The sequence below is a fragment of the Coloeus monedula genome (genome assembly GCF_965178545.1).
Source record: "Coloeus monedula genome assembly, chromosome: 10".
NCBI classification, from domain to species: Eukaryota; Metazoa; Chordata; class Aves; order Passeriformes; family Corvidae; genus Coloeus; species Coloeus monedula.
Window position 1 is genome coordinate 23,261,826 of NC_138790.1, and position 19,852 is coordinate 23,281,677.

The 19,852-nt window shown below is 42.1% G+C and overlaps 1 protein-coding gene across 3 annotated transcripts in view; it reads right to left on the reverse strand.

Moving 5' to 3' along the window:
• SERPINI1 (serpin family I member 1) overlaps nt 1–19,852 on the reverse strand; it is a 44,216-nt gene that overhangs the window by 9,479 nt on the left and 14,885 nt on the right. For all 3 annotated transcript variants that reach the window (XM_082287994.1, XM_082287993.1, XM_082287995.1), the window contains exons 2-5: nt 10,710–10,977; nt 9,168–9,398; nt 6,474–6,668; nt 5,465–5,669 (exon numbers count right to left, since the gene is read on the reverse strand). In XM_082287994.1, coding sequence (XP_082144120.1) covers nt 5,465–5,669; nt 6,474–6,668; nt 9,168–9,398; nt 10,710–10,959 — 881 coding nt within the window. In that variant the 5' untranslated portion in view covers nt 10,960–10,977. The remainder of the gene's footprint in view (nt 1–5,464; nt 5,670–6,473; nt 6,669–9,167; nt 9,399–10,709; nt 10,978–19,852) is intronic.

Consider the following 19,852-nt stretch of genomic DNA (forward strand, 5'->3'; position numbering starts at 1 on the left):
ATGGGAACTGATTCTTGTGATTTTATTGCCTTGGAAGTTCTCAAAACAATCAGAAGAGACCAACAAGGATATAAGTACCAGAGGAAGCTTCTGATGATATTTGGCATATTCTGCATCAGTTACTGTGGTAACAAATCTGCAAGTTGCTCATTCAATCAAGTTTCCCTGACCTTTAGGCTCCAAAACTAAAACCGGTTTTACTCTCACAACACCCTTGTAAAATACGTTCAGATCTGTTGTAGAGACTTTGGTAAAAACCCTAAAAAGGATGAATTGAGACTCGATTCCCAATGCTAGAGTTCCTACAGTCCAGGACAGAGGTCCTGCCTGTGCACATTGAGTGAGTTTAGAGAGAATAAACTCAGAAATATGCCTATGTTATATTTACATTAAAACGTTTTGAAAACCACTTCCAACTGTACCTACTTTACAGAGAAGACACATGAATGTTAAAATGCATTTTATAAAAATTTCAGTGCTGTCTGCTTCCCTTTTTGGCTTTTATTCCACCCCAATATTAAATGCATCAAGCTTTCAACACAATTTAGGTGGGAGCTAGCACTGTCACATTAGTAAGGAATATCAGGATAAGAAAGTAGCAAGTAAAGTCTGCATGGAAAGCTAACTTTGAGGTAAAAGTAAGAAAAATAACTGCAAAGAAGCATCTCTTTCCAAGTGCAGAGTATAAGACACAATGGAAATCAGGTGGGTTTAAGTTTCAGGACCATTAGACAGCAAACACACATCTGCTCGTTGATGCAAAGTGACCCAGAAAGCAACTGTGGCACAGGATGCTCCTGCATACTGATCAAGGGGGAGGCTTGGGAGAGGTTTAGGGAAAAAATAAACTTGGAAAGCCTCACTGAACATGGCTTTGAGGAAAGGGAAAGCAAACTGCTTGGTTATAATGCCAAAGAATGCCTGTGGGAAGGACTGGAGATAGAGGCTCCATCCCTGCCCGGAACCTCTGGAAAAGCAAATCCTGAGCAGGTGGATGAGTGAAGGGCTGTCCAGTATCTCCAGATATCTGTCCAGTATCTGCTTTTTATGACCAACAAAAGTGACCAAAAATAGCCCATCAGCTGTATAAATATCAAACAATCCCTTTATGAAAATAAAACTCATTACTTCCCTTCTCTCCTCCTTGACTTCTGTCCTGTGGTAAAACCCCACTCCCAACAGCATCTCCCTCCTTTCTCACATGCTCTGAAAAGCAGTGAGAGTTACAGATCAATTATTAATGAGATTGCCAATGTTTTAGCCGACATCAGAACCAGCCTTTTCTCAAAAGTAACAGGGCAGCTTCACACTTGGAAATTTAATTTCAGGCTCTGCAGTTTGACATAAACATTCAGCAGGAGTTACCCCTCAGCCAGATTTGGATTTCTGTGCACTCCTTACAGACAGTGATGATGGTATTCAAAATCAAAGCTGACAACCTAGAACACAGAGCTGACATTCCATCTCATTTCCCAGACATCTGCTGCACCTCCAGACTTTGGGAATGTTGAGCTACACCACACTACCCCTGACACTTGGTTATTTGCACTGCTTGTTGCATATAATGAACCAGATGGTTGTATTTGATTTCCCCCACAATCTTTTAGGTGCTCCTGATGCTAAAAATACTCTGAAAAACTGATTTAAATACTTCAGTATCAAAAAATCATGGAATAGTAAAGCTCTCAACTGAGAACTTTAAAAACCACAAAGGGAAGTCTGAGAAACAGACACTGAAGAGAAGATTAGATTGAGAAACCAGCAGTTCTCTGGGGATTTTAGTAGAGAACCAGGACATTTTAATGAAATTGAAAACTTGCATTAGAATAAAGTGATGCATTTATGTCACTGACATTCTGTAGTTAAGCATTAACATTCCACATCAGGCCATCCTTCTTCTATTTTAGAGCCTTCTAAGATAGAAAAAAAAAGATGTGTTCATCTTGTATGGTGTCATGCAACTCTTAAAACACTGAATTTTCTGTGATTTTTCGATGCTCAGGATCTGCAGAGCCAAGGAGGATGAGGGTACAGGGTCTACTCATCCAGGAGAAGGGAACTAGAGCCTGGAGTGATTCATCCCAAACACCATCATTTCAAAAATTCCTCAGGGTTCTGAGTGAACCAAAGCAAGAAAATTCCAGGTTTTCAGAGTGGTTCTAATAGATGAAATCCCACAGAAAGAAAGGCAAAGAGAGGAATGGCTGCATTGCTTGGCATCAATATTCCTGCCTGGACAACAGGCCCTGGGGACTGCAGCACTGTTTGTACCCAGCCTCCAGTGCCAAGCTGCCAGCTGCTATCAATTCCAGCATTCTGGTTGGAATTTCAGCCAGGTTGTCCCGAGGTGCTAGAACCAGCCCACAGGATTTCATACTCAAAACAAACAAGCAAGAGAGCAAAAAAAAAAACCCCACTAACAGCAAAACTAACCAAAACCCCCAGTCAGCTGCTGTGGGCAGGGGAAGTAAAGCAGGTTGTGGGTCTTTCTCTGGTAAGATCCTTCTTTCCAGGGCTAAACCTGCAGGAGTTGGGTGGGAATGTATTCCAGTGGGACAGTTTTGTGCCTCTTTTGTGGTTGTGTCTCAAGGACAATCAGCACTGGCCCATTCCTCATCAAAAAGGGAGTTAAGACAGCAGGTTAAAAAGTAAAACCAGAATGCTCAAGGGTTTTCTTTCATTTGGGTTTGGATTTCTGTTGGGTTTTCTGGGGTGTTTTTGAGTGGTTTTGGTATTTGTTGTTTTTTCTTTCAAAGAAAACAATCTTCAGCTAACACCACTTACCATTTCAACACTGTCTAAAGATTTTTAAGATATTTTAAATGCACAAAAAAGCAAGAAGATTGTTATAGAGATCTGGGCACACTGGAACAATCCTTAAGAGGAGATCTGCAAACTATAGCACCACTGTTAGGTACCAGTTCCTCCCATGCTCTTCAAGTAATTTATGTTGGAGAGACAGCTTTGTAAATTAGATTCATGGTCTGTTTCACTCCTATGCAAAAAGTGGATTAAAATGTTGATCATTTTAGTCTGGGTTAAGCTGAAAACAATGATTTGGAAATGAAAACGAGGAAGTATAATTTAACAATTCTGTACAAATCTCTCCTTTGCTATTAAGAGGAATAATACACAATTTCATTTGCACACAGATAATGCAGACAGAAATTGCAAAGTTGTGATTAACTCTGCTTCGGCAAGTCATTCAGTCCCATTACAAACGTATAAGTTTAAAAAATGTTCACTTTATAATTGGATAGCATCTTTCAAGATATAAAAATTTAATTTTATTCCACTGCTGCTTTCAATTTCTCAGTGGACAGAGCCTGGAGGCCACATTTCATAACATGCTCTTCTGAGTCACAGCATCAAATATTTATAAACTGTTTATTTAGAGCATTGACAAAATCCTGTAGATCACCTCTGAATCCCTAATGGAAACCCAACACCTTGGGAGCATGCAATTCATCTCTGGATTTTTTTGCCAGGAGACTGCAGTATTCCTATAAAGAATTCCAAGCTCAGGATAGTTATCTTTTATAATCTGAAAATACTGAAGGTGACTGGCACCTGTTTCTACCTGGTTTGCCTCAGTATTGCCTTAATTTGCAGGTGTTTATCACGTTCTTTGAGGTTCCGGATAAGAACCGAGCAGCCTGAGGGCAGAATAAATAAGGACATTTTATGATCACACAAACCCCAGGCTTCAAATTCCCATCTGAGAACCTGGCTCCAGAGAACCCTGGAGTCTCTGCACACAAAACCCCAAATCACCAATATAAACTGAATCCAAGTCAGAAACATAATTAATGCATTTTCAATGCCATTCATGTGTTCAGATACCCAAGACACAAATATGGAAGCTGGCTTTCACAGATTCTCTCCATAATCAATGGAGAGAGACTTCTGTTGTGGATCTCCCACTCTAGAAATTCTTGGAGAGAAGATGCCCAGCTTCAGCACCTGGAGTTCAGGCTGCTGCTGCAGGTATAAAAGGAAAGCTTAAGGATGGAAGAATGCCCATCTTTCACTTCTCACTAATGTCTAGGTAAGGTTTTCCCAAGCCTGCAGGAAAAGCAGCCTCAGAGAAAACTCCCCTCCCATGTGTCTTAGTGGACTCACTGAGCCCCCTGGGACCTGAAGCTCCAGGAGAAAAACAAGAAACAAATCCCAGGAACAGTGTACAGTAGGTTCAGTTTGTATGAAACCTGCAATGCAGCTCTTTGCTGCTCTTCCTGCTCCTTCAAAGGAACTGGGACTTCATGTAAGAGAGAAACTATCTATGGGGGGTGAAAAACAGCGCCAAAATGCTGCTGGTCCTTCAGCACTCTGCCTTTAAGCTCTACAGAGAAGTGGATTCCATTTCAATTTGGGATCAGGGCACACTGACAGCACCAGTCCATCTCAGCCTAATTTATCCTGGCTAGCCTTGTTTGCTCAGCTGCAGTCAGCTGCTGGTCTTTGCTTTGGAACAGGAGCTGATGGACTGCAGGGAGTCTTAACCTGTGAAATAGAACAAGCTCAGATCTCCAAGTCACCTGAAAACAAAGAACTGTTTTGATGATTAAAGGATTCACTTGAATTTATTTTTTCTGCAGCCATGTATCCACTGCACAGTGCTACAAAAAACAGAACAAGTAGAAGTGATCCGTTTCAGAGATGGGCCCTATTGTTACATAAACACTTCCATGAAATCATCATGAATCACTCGAAGGACAGTGTGATCCAGCTGTACATTATTAGTGACATTTAGTAGTAAACAACTCTGCTGCCAAGCCAGGCAGAGCACAGGCATGAGAAACATCTGAACGTGGATGAAGCAGGATTCCAGGAAAGATCCTAAGTGCTGTATGTGGGCAAATCTGCACCGAGTGCACAACCTGTGTCTGCAAATGGACTGACAACAGTTGCAGCCCTTCTGGCAGTGGTCTTGTCATTCTATTGCTGCTCTCAGGAGAAAAAGCAGCACTTACTACAGCTGGGAAAAAAAACCAACCCAAAATTGCCTGGAATTACCCCTCACCACTCAACCATTTGTATCTACACAGACATACACCACTAGAACTTCTTAAAATAGCGGCACATAGAAACCTCATTAGCACCTAAATGAAACATTTGGTAGTTCAGACTTCCAATATTTCTGTGGCTCCTGTCTGAACGGAACTTATCCATAATGAGTTCTGCAATACTCTGAGCACCATTCCGAGTGGATGTGTACTCCTGACAAGGAAACTTTCCTTCCCAGAGTGCTCTCCTCCAAAAGGGATGCAAAAGCAGTGCTGGTGGGATGCTGAAATAACCATCACTCTGCACTGCATCCCCCCAGGCCTTGCTGTCAAAGCCACCCTCCTGTGGGAGCTGCATCACTCCAGGCTTGAGCAGGTTGTTCAAGCTTTCCCCACTCTGCTCCTCCATCAATTCAGATGCAATTCACCCTTCCAGAGACACGGGAACACGACCTCACCTTGGCAAATACACTTCCACTTTTTGCTTCTTCACTGAATTAGCCCATTCATTAATCAAGGAGGCCTTGACCAGTGGTTCCAGGGTGGCCAGTGGAACTTCCTGCCTGGACAGGACGATCATCATGCTGATCTCATCCCCCTCATAGGGTATTTCCAGGACCTGGTAGATCCCTCCTGCTTCGTTGGAGCCATCACTGAACTCTCCTAGAGGAGGAAAACAACAAAAACCCCGCTGGAAGTGTTTTCTTTTGTCTTTAGTGTAAAATAGGCCTAATTCTAGGCAGCATTTACTAGATACTGGAGTTAAAAATTACCCTCTTTATTCTATATAAAATTTATATTGGTTTCTTCATCACAGAATTTGAGGCTTACATTTGGTTTCTTAAAGAATACAAGCTCAAGCTATCACACAGTTTGTAGATAATCACAGTTCTGTGACATAACTTTCACTGGTAGGACAGAGAAGAACATAAAATTTAAGGCTGCTGAGACTTTCAGGGAAATGGGGAGAAGTTTTTTATTCAGGAGAGAGAATTTTTCAGTGATGAGACTGAGCAAAATGCTGCCAGTGCCAGACCTTTAGAACCTACTTGGAGCTCAAACTCCAACTAAAAATGATCATTAGTTCTGCTGTTCAAAGAACCTCTATTTTACCAGTCCAACAGTAATGAGCAAACATTATTCATTTGAATGTTTAGCACAGCACAAGAAAATTATTTTTGTGATAAGCACAACTAGCTCAAGAATTGTGAAGAGCTTAAATGGATAAACATTCTGAAAGCCATCCTGTGGCACCAAGCAGGTCATTATAAATGCTGCTACCAGTTAGAATACACACATTAGGAAAAAACACGAAGCTCCGAGTCCCTTCTTTGGGCAAACAGCACATTAAAAATTCACAATTAAAACTAAAGGTGGAAGAAGAGACAACAGTACAAATGGATATTACTGCAACAAACCCATTAAGTGAAGATTTAGTAGCTTTAAATTGCTACAGGTCTAACTCACCGTAGTAGAACTCTCCCTGTTGGTACATCATTGGAATCTGCACTTCACTTTCATCATCTTTAGTGAAAGAAAAAGTTCTGGTATTTTCAGGTCTGAACTGTGACTTCCAGTTGCCTTTAAAGTAGATTGCATTGATGAGAGCCAAATGAGTTAGAGCACCAAAGTCTCTTGAAGACACAAAATCTTTGATCATACCTAAAAAGAAACCCAGCTGTCAGTCTGCATGTCAATGTGAGCATTAAATCCAAACTTAAGGCAGCCAGAAAAATGCAAGAAAATAAAAAGCAGTGTTAACATGTAATTTCCAATTCAGATGTTTCATTAAATCTCCAATTAAAGTACCAGTGTTTTGTAAACCTAAATCACAGTGTAGGTGTGTAAACCCTTCCATCAAGTACATGTTAGGCAACTGTTTCTTGATCACTACTAAATATACCCTACAAGGAAGCCATGTGGAAAAAGGGTCACAAATGGAATGTTTACCCTGCTGCTATGAAACAGTTCAGCACTTTCATCTTAAGGTTAGAGTTTGTACAAACTTTGGCTCCAATCCAAAGAAGTGCTTAGCTGGGTGCTTGATTTAAAGGGTCTAAGTGCACCCATTGCAGCTTCACCTGGGAGAGCTCTGAAGGAGCTTCAGTGATGTTCTGTTGAATTCAAAGCCAGGACTAAGCATCAAAAATCCACATAAATTCCCAGCATTTGTTGCAGTGACATTAGCTCTTGAAAAGCAAAAGAGGAAAACCATCTAGCATCTGCTCTATTCATGGGAGGTATGGCAGCTGAGCATGGCAGCTGCTTTGCTCCTGCTCCTAAAGAAGTCATTTACATCAGAATGCAGTCTGGTACCTGCTGTAGCTCATCTCAAATGCCTTGCATTTCACCAAAATCATTTCCAGTTTGGTAAACTGGGTGCACTGACCAGATCTGTCACTGTTCTTCAAGAACAGCCTCCTTCAGATAGCTTTCTAGCTCACTTCTACTTTTAGCTGACATTGCAATGCAAAGTGTTAAAATAAACACATTCCTTGGTCTGATTATTACTCCTGAATCCATGGTTTAAAAAACAAATTAATTCTGCTTTCTGGAGCATGTGATCCTGACTAACTGGTGTTAAATTTGTGTATCACAGGGCTGGATTTCTTCCGGGTTGCTGTTTGTACTTCATTTTATCTTGAATGTTCTAAGGAGGGAGGTGTGACCAATACTCACTTGGAGTTGGAAAAAAACAAAAGGCAAACATTAAGAAGGAAAACATTTCCAGATTTCTATTTGGTACTCATGTTTCTTTATGTTTTTTCAGCCACATCTTGTTAACACACTAATGAAATGTTAAGAATTTTCCTGCCCAGAGAAACCTTTGATGGTTCTGTTTTCTGCTCCAAGCCTCCCATCATGCTAAACTTGCTGGAACTGGAAACCTGCCTGTCCTGTGGCCCCTTTCCTAAGGGGGAAATCAGCCTTCTCCTCCAGCAGAGCTGGCAGGCAGAGAGGAGGAGATGGAGTGGGCAGGGACCAGCTCAGGGACTGGAACTATCCCAGCCTGACACACAGAGCTGCCCAGCTGCCCTGGTGGGCCCTGCTTTTCCTTCTCTCCCAGAGAGACACCACGTCCATGGAAACACTCTGCAATCTGCAGCATCACTTACATCCAGTTATTTCTGCAGCCTGAGAGAAAGGGCAGTTTGTTAGGAACATAATGGCTGCTGTGTTCCCTGGGAAAAAACCAGACCATTTTCCAAATGGAATAAAAGCATGACAGGAGGTGCTTTTCCACTTTGGAGCCATACGTTTCCATAAAGCACTATGGATTCTTAAGTGCTCAGACTACATGGGGATGTGTAAATTCCCTGCAGGTGATCCCAATCCCTTCAAATTCCCAACAGTACAACTGTGCCAGAGCCAGACCCCACTGAATTACTCTCAAAATATCAACCTTCAGAGTGGGCCAGATGAACAGGAATGAGATCATGCTTTGATCCCTACAACAGGAGACTCCCAGACATTGGGACTCTGCATGTATCCAGGAAATGCCACCTCTCTGGGAGCTGCCAAGCCAAGCCAGCATCCTGCAGCTCTCAATGTGCATATTTACAGCAGTAATTTTGTGCTTAACTCCCCTGCTGCAAATTTGTGTTGTGAAACTGTTGACAGCGTTTCTAAAATCAACTACCCTCTCCACATGCTATCTCATTTCCTCACATTGCAAAGTATTACATTACAAAGGCTGATTCTGTGGTTCAAAATTATCTTTTTATTCCCTACTATTCTGTTTCACAGTACCTTGTGAGTAAGAGTTCCTCAGAGGAGGAGTGATACTCCACACACCCAAAGCATGAGCCAACAACCCCTCTGCAGACCACTTTTCTGCCATTACCAATAATACTTACCAATTTCAAAAATAATTTAAAATACCATTAAAACTGTCTCAATCAATAAATGCTACAGATGGTAAGACCAGAGAAAAAAAATACTCAAATAGATGCCACATGATTAACAATGACTAATATTACTTATGACAGATGAGTCCTACACAGGAAAAAATAGAAATACTAGAATTCTTTTCCTGGGAGGAGAAACTTCAGTCTCAGACTGAACAGATAAAAGCCAAAGCACCAACCCAACTGCACTGCACAAGTTTGGAAACAGAAACACTTCCTGCAGGAAGTGTACAAAAGGATCACATGGACTTACTATTTGTGTGATTCTCCACCCATTTATTGATCTGAGTAGCAACAGCTGCACTTTGGCTGAAATCTACATTCTCTACTTCAGCTTTAAAGTATTTTTTCACCAGCTGCAGGAATTTGTCACTGACATGAAACCCATTCTGCACATAGAGGGAGTTGGCAATGTCCAGCACGTAGTGACTTTCTTCAGCAGTTGCCATGTCAGAAAGGTCCTTCAGGAAGGCAAACTCTTCACCTGAGGAAAGAAAAAACAGCTTCAGAGGTTCAGAAAAGGAAGTTATTCCATGGCTTTTCTGCTGAAAATTCACAAAGATGTTTTATGCGAAGGAAAGTAATCTTATTAAAATAAACTTGTTTCTAAACCTACACACACCTTCAGATCTGAAGGAATAATCTCCAAGAACATATTACTTTGAGCCTGTTTTTTCTACCAGCTATAATTAGTCTAATTAATGAGACATTTGAGTCCCACCAGAGGCAAAGCTATCAATGGAAATCCTTTCTACAGTGAAAGAGCAATTAAAAAAAATTATTCTTATAGGTCCCATTTCTAAGTCTTGCAACCACAAATTCTGAACAGAACTTTTGTTCCATCCTAAATGTCAGTTAAAGAAAAATGAACTTCAAATTTTGAAACTAAGGGCTTCCTGCAGCCTTTTCTATGCCAAAAGCAGGTCTAGAATTTCCCAGGATCCTTCATGGGGCAGTACAGAATCCTTGGTGGGCAATGACAAATCCTGAACAGGATTAAAGCAGTCTGCTTTAAGATAGGAGCCTTGTACTGCTGCATCATTTGCCTGAAGCTGAAATTTTTAATTTAAAAACCAACAAAATAAACCTTAAAAACTGATTGCAATGATGTATTCCAAGCAGAAATCATGGGAACACTTTCACTGAATGCCACTCTCATGCAAGAATAGCGAACAGTCGAGAACAAATCAACTGCACAACTCCCTCAATTTCAGCTAAGGGATAATTGATTAATGTTTTAGAGACAAAATGTAGAACTCAATTGGTACTGCAGTCTCCACAGAGAGGCATCATCTCTGCAGTGGTTCTGATAAACACAGTTTGATGTCTGTGTTCAGAAATTCCTCCCCAGCATCCTTTCACTGAAGACTCCAAAGTCCAGCACACTGCATGAGTAAGAAATGTCATTCAGGTTTCAAACCAGTTACTTGGATATCAACAGAAGCAATTTTGCTGAAACTACTGCTTTCCTTTCCAGGTTTCACTATAATCACTAAAAAGCATGCTCCTAAAATATCTTCTATTTCTAGAGGCCACGGCAACTTTATTTTGCAGCAGAAACCAGGATGAGCAGTGTGAGCTGCAACTGTTGAAGATTCAGGTAGCCCAGGCAGGGTTTTATGTCAGCATCTCTCAGCTCATGCAGAACCCACATGTTTAAGCCTGCCCAGGCCATCAAGGATACCAAGAGATCCAGTGATTAATAACCCATGGACATGAGCAGGCCACTCCCACTCTTGCTCCTGTTTCTCTAAGACAAAAAGCCCCACAATAAGACAAGATGAAAAGGCCTCACCATTTTTTAAGCTGTCAAACCCCAAGGAATGTCGGATTTCTTTCAAGGTGGTTCCATGGGCTCCCAGCTCCACCATTCCCATGGCCATGGCAATGCTCAGAGGAGAGAACAGGATGTTCTCATCCTCCCTCGTGGCTCGCAGCTGGTTGTAAATGTTCACAGAGAGCTCAGCAATGGTTTCATCAGGAAAATTGGTCTTGAAGGCTTCGCTTTGCAAAGCGAGGAAAGACAGCAGTCCAAGGAAATACATGTCTTGAGATTTTAAGATCTGCATGATAAATTTTAGACAAAATAAGATGGCTTGAATAATATAAAATTCAACTTGAGAGAAAGAAGAATAGACAACTTTTTAATCTTAAATCTGTGGGGGAAGAAAATCCCTAGAGTTCAATGCACAATGCAGTTATGTGGAGGAGACAATTAAAACAGAAGTAATGATCTATTTTCACACAAAAATAACCTCCTCTATTACGTAACTATGTGTTTGTGAAATCTTCCAGCCCCAGACCATCAAAACACTCACGGCTTCTACAGAAAAAGACCCCAAAGACAGCAACCCCTTTCCTACTTCCCTTTGGAATTGTGGCTGTTTAGCAATGCTGACCTGGAATTGGTTTGTGTTTCTGCACTTTCCCACCAAGAAGACCCATAAATCTGCATTTTTCATTCATGTGACCTTCTAGTAAGATGCAACTTCTTTATCTAAGACACTGTAAGCCCCCAACAGGTAAAACTCTTTCAAGCACTGTGTGAGAGCTTGAGGACACCCATGACAAAGTTACTGTTCCGTGATGTTGCTCAGTTGCAAAACACATGGCAAGCAGCCAAAAATTCTTTGAAAGGAGGGAAGGAAAAAAAAAAAAATCAATCATGGCTTAGTTACCAAGTAAACCCCTCTTTGTTAGTAAATAACAGTGAAAACTTGGGTAGCTCTGCTAGCTGGGAGTCAACCCCCGCTCAGAGAGCCTCAGAGGACAAGGGTACTGTACAGTGAGAAAGATCCAACAGCGGGAACAAGAAAGGAAACTAAATTTAAAAAAAGGGCTAGCACTGATGCTTCTGACTAATCCATCCTCCAGGCTTTGCTAAAATGCTCTGGGGTAAGCAACAGTTCTCACTCTACCCCACTTTAGCTCATCACACAACTACTGATAGTAGAATTCCAGCTCCTGGAGCGGTGAATGCGTAACTTCATCCTTCCATTTTTAGTCTCCTTTAAACTCCGTGCTACCTTGGCATGCGACCCACTACTGCTGCATGTCTCGGGTGAGAAATAGCAACCACCAGAGCTCCCATTTCAATTCCTTCCCTCTGCCACACAACAGAGCAAATCCTCCTGAAGCAGGGGGTTGGACAGGACAAGGCTCAGAGCTTTATCCACAAGTGTTTACAACTTGTGCCAGGCTGCAGGGCTCGTCAGCACAGCACAGATTTGTGTGAATGCTGCTGCTCCACTGAATCAATTTGCATGCAGCCAGCCCAAGTGCCTCTCCTTATGCTTCCCAGCAATCCTGGGGCTGCATTACCAGAGGTTTTATAGACATGACACAAAGTAAGCTTTATACAGCATTTATATTCTGCATTTCATCTTCAAAGGCCTATGTAGCATTATCTAATTCACTCGCACAGCACTGAATGATCCATAATTTAAGTGTTATTACTCGCATTTTATAGCTCAGAAAATGCAAAGAACAACAGGGTACACACACGTGCCTTGGCAGCCACTGGTGCCAGCGCTAGTTGAGATTCCTCCTGTCCCTCAGCCTCCATCAGCCTTTTGTTTAGTCCTGAACTGAGAAAATTAAAGAGATGAACCAGTGCAGCAATCCCACATGGTTCAGGGGAAAAGGAGAGCCTTGCCTCTCCCCTGCCCCTCATCTCCTTTCCCATGATTCTTTCCACACATGGAAGAAATATTCCCCTTTTTTAAATTCCCAATAAACTCTCACCTATGGTGGCATCACTTCACTTCTCTGGGCTACCTGATCAATCTTCCTCTGATTCTTAGTAGGAGAGCAAAAATGTCCACTGAAGGCTCTTATTCTATTTAGGAACAGCACAGATAAGCCATACAAGCCTAAAACAGCAGCTTTAATCCTTCTGCCTGCATGTTCCAGCCACTGACACAACCACCCAGCACTTCACTGCTGCCCAGTGCAAAACACCAGGCTGACCACCACTGTTTATTTCCGAAACACGGAGACATTTTTTATAACCCCAAACATTATCCACACACCACAAACTTCCCCAACAACTGCTTTTCTTAATAGCGGTTCATTTTTTTAATCTGTCCATTTATAAATTATTGACTTAAGGATATTAAGGTTTCTGTTACAGAAAATAACTGGATTTCTCTGTGATCATGGGCATTGTAGATTTCTTTATTTAAAAGCCCTGGAGCATGCCTCTGCCAATGTTACATAAGACTTCAGTCAGCACGTCACCATGACAGACTGAGCCCAGGTACTATTCTCTTATCCTAAAAGCTGCACCAAGGCAAGAAAAGCTTAATAAACCTCCATCACACAGGTCTACAGTGGCACCAAAAACAGTACTCAGAAAATAGATAAGCAGGAGCTCATCCTTCTTTTGTTGAGGATGAGCCCAAATTTGGGAGCTCTCCCACCCTAATCTATACAAACAAGTTGTGCAGTGGATGCAATTATACAGAGAGCTAAAGCTTTCCACTCCTGGATCAAGAACAGCTTGAGCTCACTTTGAGACCCGATGTGGTTAAAACAGCTGTAAAATAATTTTCAGTTTTAAAAATGGGAACTTCCCCAGCCTTGCAGTTGCTGAGGCAGCTGTTCAGCACTCCATCACTGATCTCTGTCCTGTGTACTACTGCCAGACAGGCTTAAATAACTGCAGAGGGGAAGGAGGGGGAAATTTATACATCTTAATTAAGTGCTTAACATGCAGGTCAGACTGTCTGAATGCTAATAAAATATTTGTTATTAGACAATGCTGGAACCCCAACATTATATACAAATCAAAATCATATTTCTTTGTGACGACTCACCAAAAACTCCTCATATGAAATAATTAAGTTGCATTACTTTTCATTATTTAGCTGGACAGAAAATAGAGTAAGCACATAGATGGAGACAAATAAAATTTATACTGAAATGCTCTTAACAAGACAAAGTACCAAACTGATGCTTTTAAATACGTGCCAAATCCCACTGATGGCAACACAAGAGGCTGAACTGTGTAGAATAGAAGTCCCCAGTAGATATGAATTAAAACCAAACGACTTAGATTTCCTCCCCTGCCCTTCCACATTATTTTAGTCTAGAGAGGTTTTCTAATAAAGTTCACAGTGAAGTTCCCTATCACATGTCAAGGGAAAAGGAAAACAGACAGGGAAGTAGGAATGAACACAGGGATACAGGCAGAGGATTTACCAGCTCATTTGCTGGCAGTGCTCTCTAAAGATATTCATGAAAATACAAAAATAAATGACTGAGTCCAATGCAAGGGAAAATGCTTCAAAGCAAACTAAAGATCTGTGGGTGCTGGTCAGTGGGGAGGGGCTGTAAAACACCACAGACACCTGATCAATCCTTGCCAGCCAGTGTGAAAATGGTCTCAATCTCATCCATCTAATGGGAAATGTCCATGGTAAATTCCTCAGTTCAATTCCTCTCACACTTCTGGTTCATGCACACACTGCTCTGCTGACAACTGGGAATCCAGCTCTTAATTATCATTCCAGCCAGAGCAGCTCCTGTTTCTCTGATCCTGCCTCACTTCAGGCTGGATTACTTTGGGTTTGTGCCTCCTCACGCAGGAGGGCTGGATCCAACCAAGAGCTGTGACTGATTCTGGTGCAGCATGTTCCCAGCATCTCTCTCCACTCAGAGCCCAGGACACCCTGGTTTGTCACTGCAGCAGCAGCGAGAGCATCTTTAATTGCCTGGACCCTACTCACAAACACACTTTAAGGGCAGGAAATGAAGCTGAACATTATGTAATGCACATTCAGAACTTAAAACAGTCCCTGGGAGTATCATCAAACTTTTTACTCAGTCTTTTCTGTCTTCCTCAGCCATCCCCAGTACAGTCTGTCACTGCTGCTTTGCGTCAATGCAATCTGGTTAAATAATACTGCAGAAGTGGAAAAGGAGTCAACGTCCCCACTGAACAATGTATAAAAATCAAGAATCATCAGTTTCAAATGTTACTGTGTGCCTTTTGCTTTTGTTGGCTAAATATAAGAATAAAAAAAGCTGTCAAAAATACTTTCACTCCTCAGCCATACAGTTCTTAAGGCTAAAGGTATGAATTTCTCATTTGAAGGTATGTCAGATAGATTCTGAGCTTTGTTTGATTTCATCAATTGATGCATGAAGACCTCTCTCCTGCCAGGCAATCAAGGAATCAGTGCAAACATAAAACTCTCCTTGCCACAGCCTCTTCTTGAAAAACAGTTGTGTATCACAAATCCTCACTTGCTAGGGAGGTCTGTCAGAGTATCAGTTTTGCTCTAGCTTGCAACTGTTCTCAGGGGAAAAAAAGCAGCCATAGAACACTAAACCCAACAAGATTCCAGATACACGTCCCTCAGGGGGTACTGGCATTGAGGGCAGCATACCTGGTTCAATTCCCAGGAAACTTTTTTATTCAGCATTTCAGAAAACATCTGGAAAGATATTATCAGCCCCAAAATTCAGCCCAGCACATTTCCCCAAGTGGCCACAACCAGCTCAGTGTTCCTGCTTGCCTGCTGTGGGGCCAGCCCAGATGTGCTCCTGTGCATGGGCACAGGAACACCCATTCTTGTGATGTCTGAAGAAAAACATTCATCTGATAAATACAGGACTGCTTATCCAGCTCTTGCCTTTCCCCAGCAGAAGGCTGAGATGACTAAGAGGAAGCAGAACAAATTCGCCCCCTCACACCCACAAACTCTGAACTATTCGGTTCCAGTAAAATGCAAAAGGGGCAGGCGCTCTCTATAAGCCAAGATATTTTGAGATAGCCTATCAACAAACTCCAACTGAGTTCACAGACATGAGTTACCATGAATTTTGAAACAGCGAGACCTGGACTCAGCGTAGGAAGGTGCCAAAAATTCAATTAAGGGTTGAATTCTAGTACCTTGTACTTGTCAGACAGGTTGAAAAAATGGGTTATAATTTCCTTTTCTTTTACACCTTTACCGAGGGTTTTATAAAGAAACTAATTTATGGCTTTAAAAACCTACAAAATAAAGCTGTGATACATTGCCTTAGGTCCTCAGCACACAGAGACCAAACTAAGATTAGTTACCTTCAAGATTACTCTTGGCTACCTGCAAGCTAAACACCAAAGGTGTGGGAAGCACAAATGAGAAAAACTGCTGATTCCAGAGCAGTGTGTTAAAAAAAAAAAAAGCCCTGGGAGGAAAGCAAGTGTGGTAACAGGACTGATTACATTGTCTCCTGTAAAGAACAGCTGCAGGAACAGACAGAAGTCTGGCAGAACAATTTGATAAAGCAACAGACAAATTTGCTCAGGGAACAAGACCTGCTGGTCAGAGGAAAAATCCACTGTGGATCCAGGTAGGAACTGTGGGATTCTCTCTCCCCCAAACCCAACCAGAACTGTATCACGCCTGTGGCAGATGAATCATGGAAGGATGTAAATTTGGTGAAATTCAGCCACTACGGCTTTGTCAGTTGGTAAACACGACAATTGCTGCAGGCACTTTTACTCTCTGAATGATTTCTTGTTGGCAATCACATCAACCAATAAATATCAGAGTGAGAGGCACCACCTAACTGGTAATAACAGTTTAGAAAATGAACACAGCTTAGAAAATGATCCCAACTTCCCCTCCACAAAGAACCCCCTGAGCCCCAGCTGAGCACAAGGGATGCAGGAGCAGTCACAGTGAGATCCTCAGCTGTTCCCCAGGACCAGGAATGGTTGTCATGGCTACCCTGAAGGATGTGCAGAGGAGGCTCCCAGTGATGTCCAGGATTTGCTCCTGGCTAGCTCAGGCTTGCCTCAGGCCCTACAACAACAGGGGAATGTGGCTGCTACCACAAACCTCAAGCTTCTTACAAACCCACTCTCTCCACTGTAGAGCAACACGAGAATCACCTTTTCAGTCCCTTCTGCTTTGTCCAACCTGGATAGATTTTTGCTTGAAGACTGGGCAAAAATTGCACCTCCAGCAGGCACTACTGGAGCAGAAGCATTCTCACCTCCAGAACGTTGTGGTTTTACCTCAGGAAAACCTCACAGAAGTAACATGACGCTTCCTCCCATCAGCTGCTCACTGTGTTCATCTCCCTTTTCCTCCCTGGCACTCAGCCCCTCTCTTCCTCCAGCACAAGGACTGCAAAACAAAGCTCAAACCTGAGCTGGCTTCACCTGAGAAATAATTGCTTTTCCACAGCCAGGGAAACAGGCAGGTGTCCAGGGGACAGCAGCACAAGGGTATCAAACACCCTGCTGGGAACCCACAGCCAGCAGTGCTCACCCAATGCACTGGGACACGCTCACGTGGGGCTGCCACACAGAGCCTGCCTGGAGGTGACAGCAGGCAAATCAAATACCAATTCTCACAGCAACAGACACACAATTCAGGAGGTGTTATTGCTCATAACCAGCAGAATACAGCCAAGGAAATGCCAGAATAACTAGATGTCCATAACATGCTTTAAGCTACAGCTATCAAGGACAGCGTATGCAGCACATGAAGCATCTACAAAGCACTCTGGGTATAAGGAGTGCAGTCCCTGAAGTGGTGACAGTCCTGGGAAATTCTACATTCCTCTTGATGGCAGGCAGGCACATCACTGCTGGCTAAGACGTGTTACATTTAGCCACCAAGGCAGCTCCTTCGTATTAGGGGATGTACTTAACATTTTCTGTGCTGCAAAAAATGTTTATCCCTAAAAAATGTTTACCCTTACCTTGTCAAGCAGAGATTCTACAGACACATCTGGAACCACTGAGCTTGTTGGAAACTGTTTGTCTCGGTGCAACGACATCTATATCTCAATCTGCACAAACATTTATTAGTAAGTTAAAGGATTTTATCACCATCTGTCAATTATGGTGTCATTGCCTTCTGGAGCAGGAAACCTTGAGGCTAATTTCATTAGAGAGCAGCCCAATAAGGATATAGGAAAGAGTGGGGCATTTAAACCTCCAGTACAGAGTGACTAAGACAAAGAAGAGTCATTCTACAGGAAGTGTTTGGACCACACTAAAACCTTGCTCTCCAACACATAGCCATGTCATGCCCTTCAGGATTCTTTATGTCTGTTTTTAAATGACTCCATGGCACCATGAGCTTTGAGAAAACCTGAAAAGTAAATGGTAAACTGAAAAATTTCATATTGACAATTTTTTTCCACTGAATCCCAAATGTTTTTAAACTTTCATGGAGCTTGGCACTGAGTCACTAACCTGCTGAGGCAATTATGCAAGCCAAAGTTGTCTTAATTGCGCTTCCTCAAGCATATTCCCTCAGCTCCAATTAAAAAATAAAAAGAGATGCTGAGAAGCCATGTCCAAAATACTTAAATTTGAATAGCCTAAAGTGAACATCTAAATACATGTCTAGACAATTTAAAAAGGTGGTCTTGTTTCCAAATCTACTGCTATAAGGCCTGCAATTGGGAGGACTCATATGCAATTCTCTGTTTATTCTGTCTAGGAGAAACAAATTTTTAGAAATAGTTTGGCAGAATGCCTTATTTTTGACAGCTCCAGTGTGCCCCACAAAGTAAGAGCTATAAATAAGAAAACACAAAACCTACAAGCTCTGTGAAGGAGAAAATTTGAAGCATTATGGAACTTGGGGATTCTAAAGGTTCAGAACTGGGGGTGTGCCTGTGGCTCATCTGAAAAAGTCAACAAAGCCTGAGTGGGGAGAGCTTCAAGGCTTGAGATTGAAATACTATATAGGATCTGTTGTCAGCACACCAAAAGCAGGGGGTCTACCTGTCAAGTTCCATAGAAGCATCTTAACTAGGCACAGACTGGTTTTGGTGGTTTTTTAACATCCATTTCTGTTGCACTGAAGGCTGTCAGTCCTGCAGAGCTCCCTGAACGAGGCCTCTCTCACATACATCGGTCTGGTGGTGAAGATGGTGACCTGATCTGCTGTGGAAGGAGGGACAATGCCCACACACAGGAGGGGAAGTTCGGTCTGAGAGGCTCTCAAGAACCAATTCTGACACGTTCTACCTCTGCAATGATTTTTCTTTTGAGTGAAAAGGCCAGTGCAGTACTCCACAGGGTGCAACCATCGAGGGAAGATGCCCCAAATGCGACAGCAGCATTCCTTTTCCTCCCTCAGACTTCCTTAGGGCTATCTGGGAAAGGAAGGGTGAGAGCTAATTCTGTAGTAGTCTCTTTCTATCAGAAGCAGCAGGGATAGAACACTGCAATCAGTTATTTTAGACACAAGAACAACTTCTTGCCTGCTCTTGCACGTACCACAAATTTCCTTACTTACAGTAAGTCCCATTTCTGTTATTTTCCTGTGAAATTCAGCTGATCATCAAGCTCCCAGTAGCAAGCTCCCACTATAATTTAATTAAAAGGGCAATATCTAAGTTTCACCATATGCAACTGCCAGATGCAATCACTGCAGTTGGAGTCTAAAGGCGAGACTCCTGCATGTACTGGAGCGTAGTTTTATAAGCGATGAAAGCTGTCACTTATGTCACAGATATTGCTGTAATGCATGATGATATTACAGTTTCAGCAGAACCAAAATATATTAATAATACATTCTGTGGAAGCATTTACAGCAAGTGAGTTTGGAATACAGTGTTTCCAGCATTTTTCTTGCAACTCCCTATTTATACAAAAAGTCACTTCAGATATATTACATTAGGCTATGTACTTTGCCTGGCATTATACAAGCTCTCACAGCCAATTTTAAACCTTCCAAAGTAGGAGGACTGAAAGACATAACTAATTAGGGCAAAACAAAAACAGAATAGGAACCCTTCACTACTTGGGGTCGTAGGAATAGGGAATGCTACATGAGAAGCACCTAGAAATTGTGCATCTCTGGAGGATGCTTTGCTGAATGCCTTTTAAAAGCCCATCAACCAACTCAGGAAAGTTTTCAAATGTCCTTTAAGAAACACAATGAAGAATGATAATCTTTAAATCATCCCAGAATAACT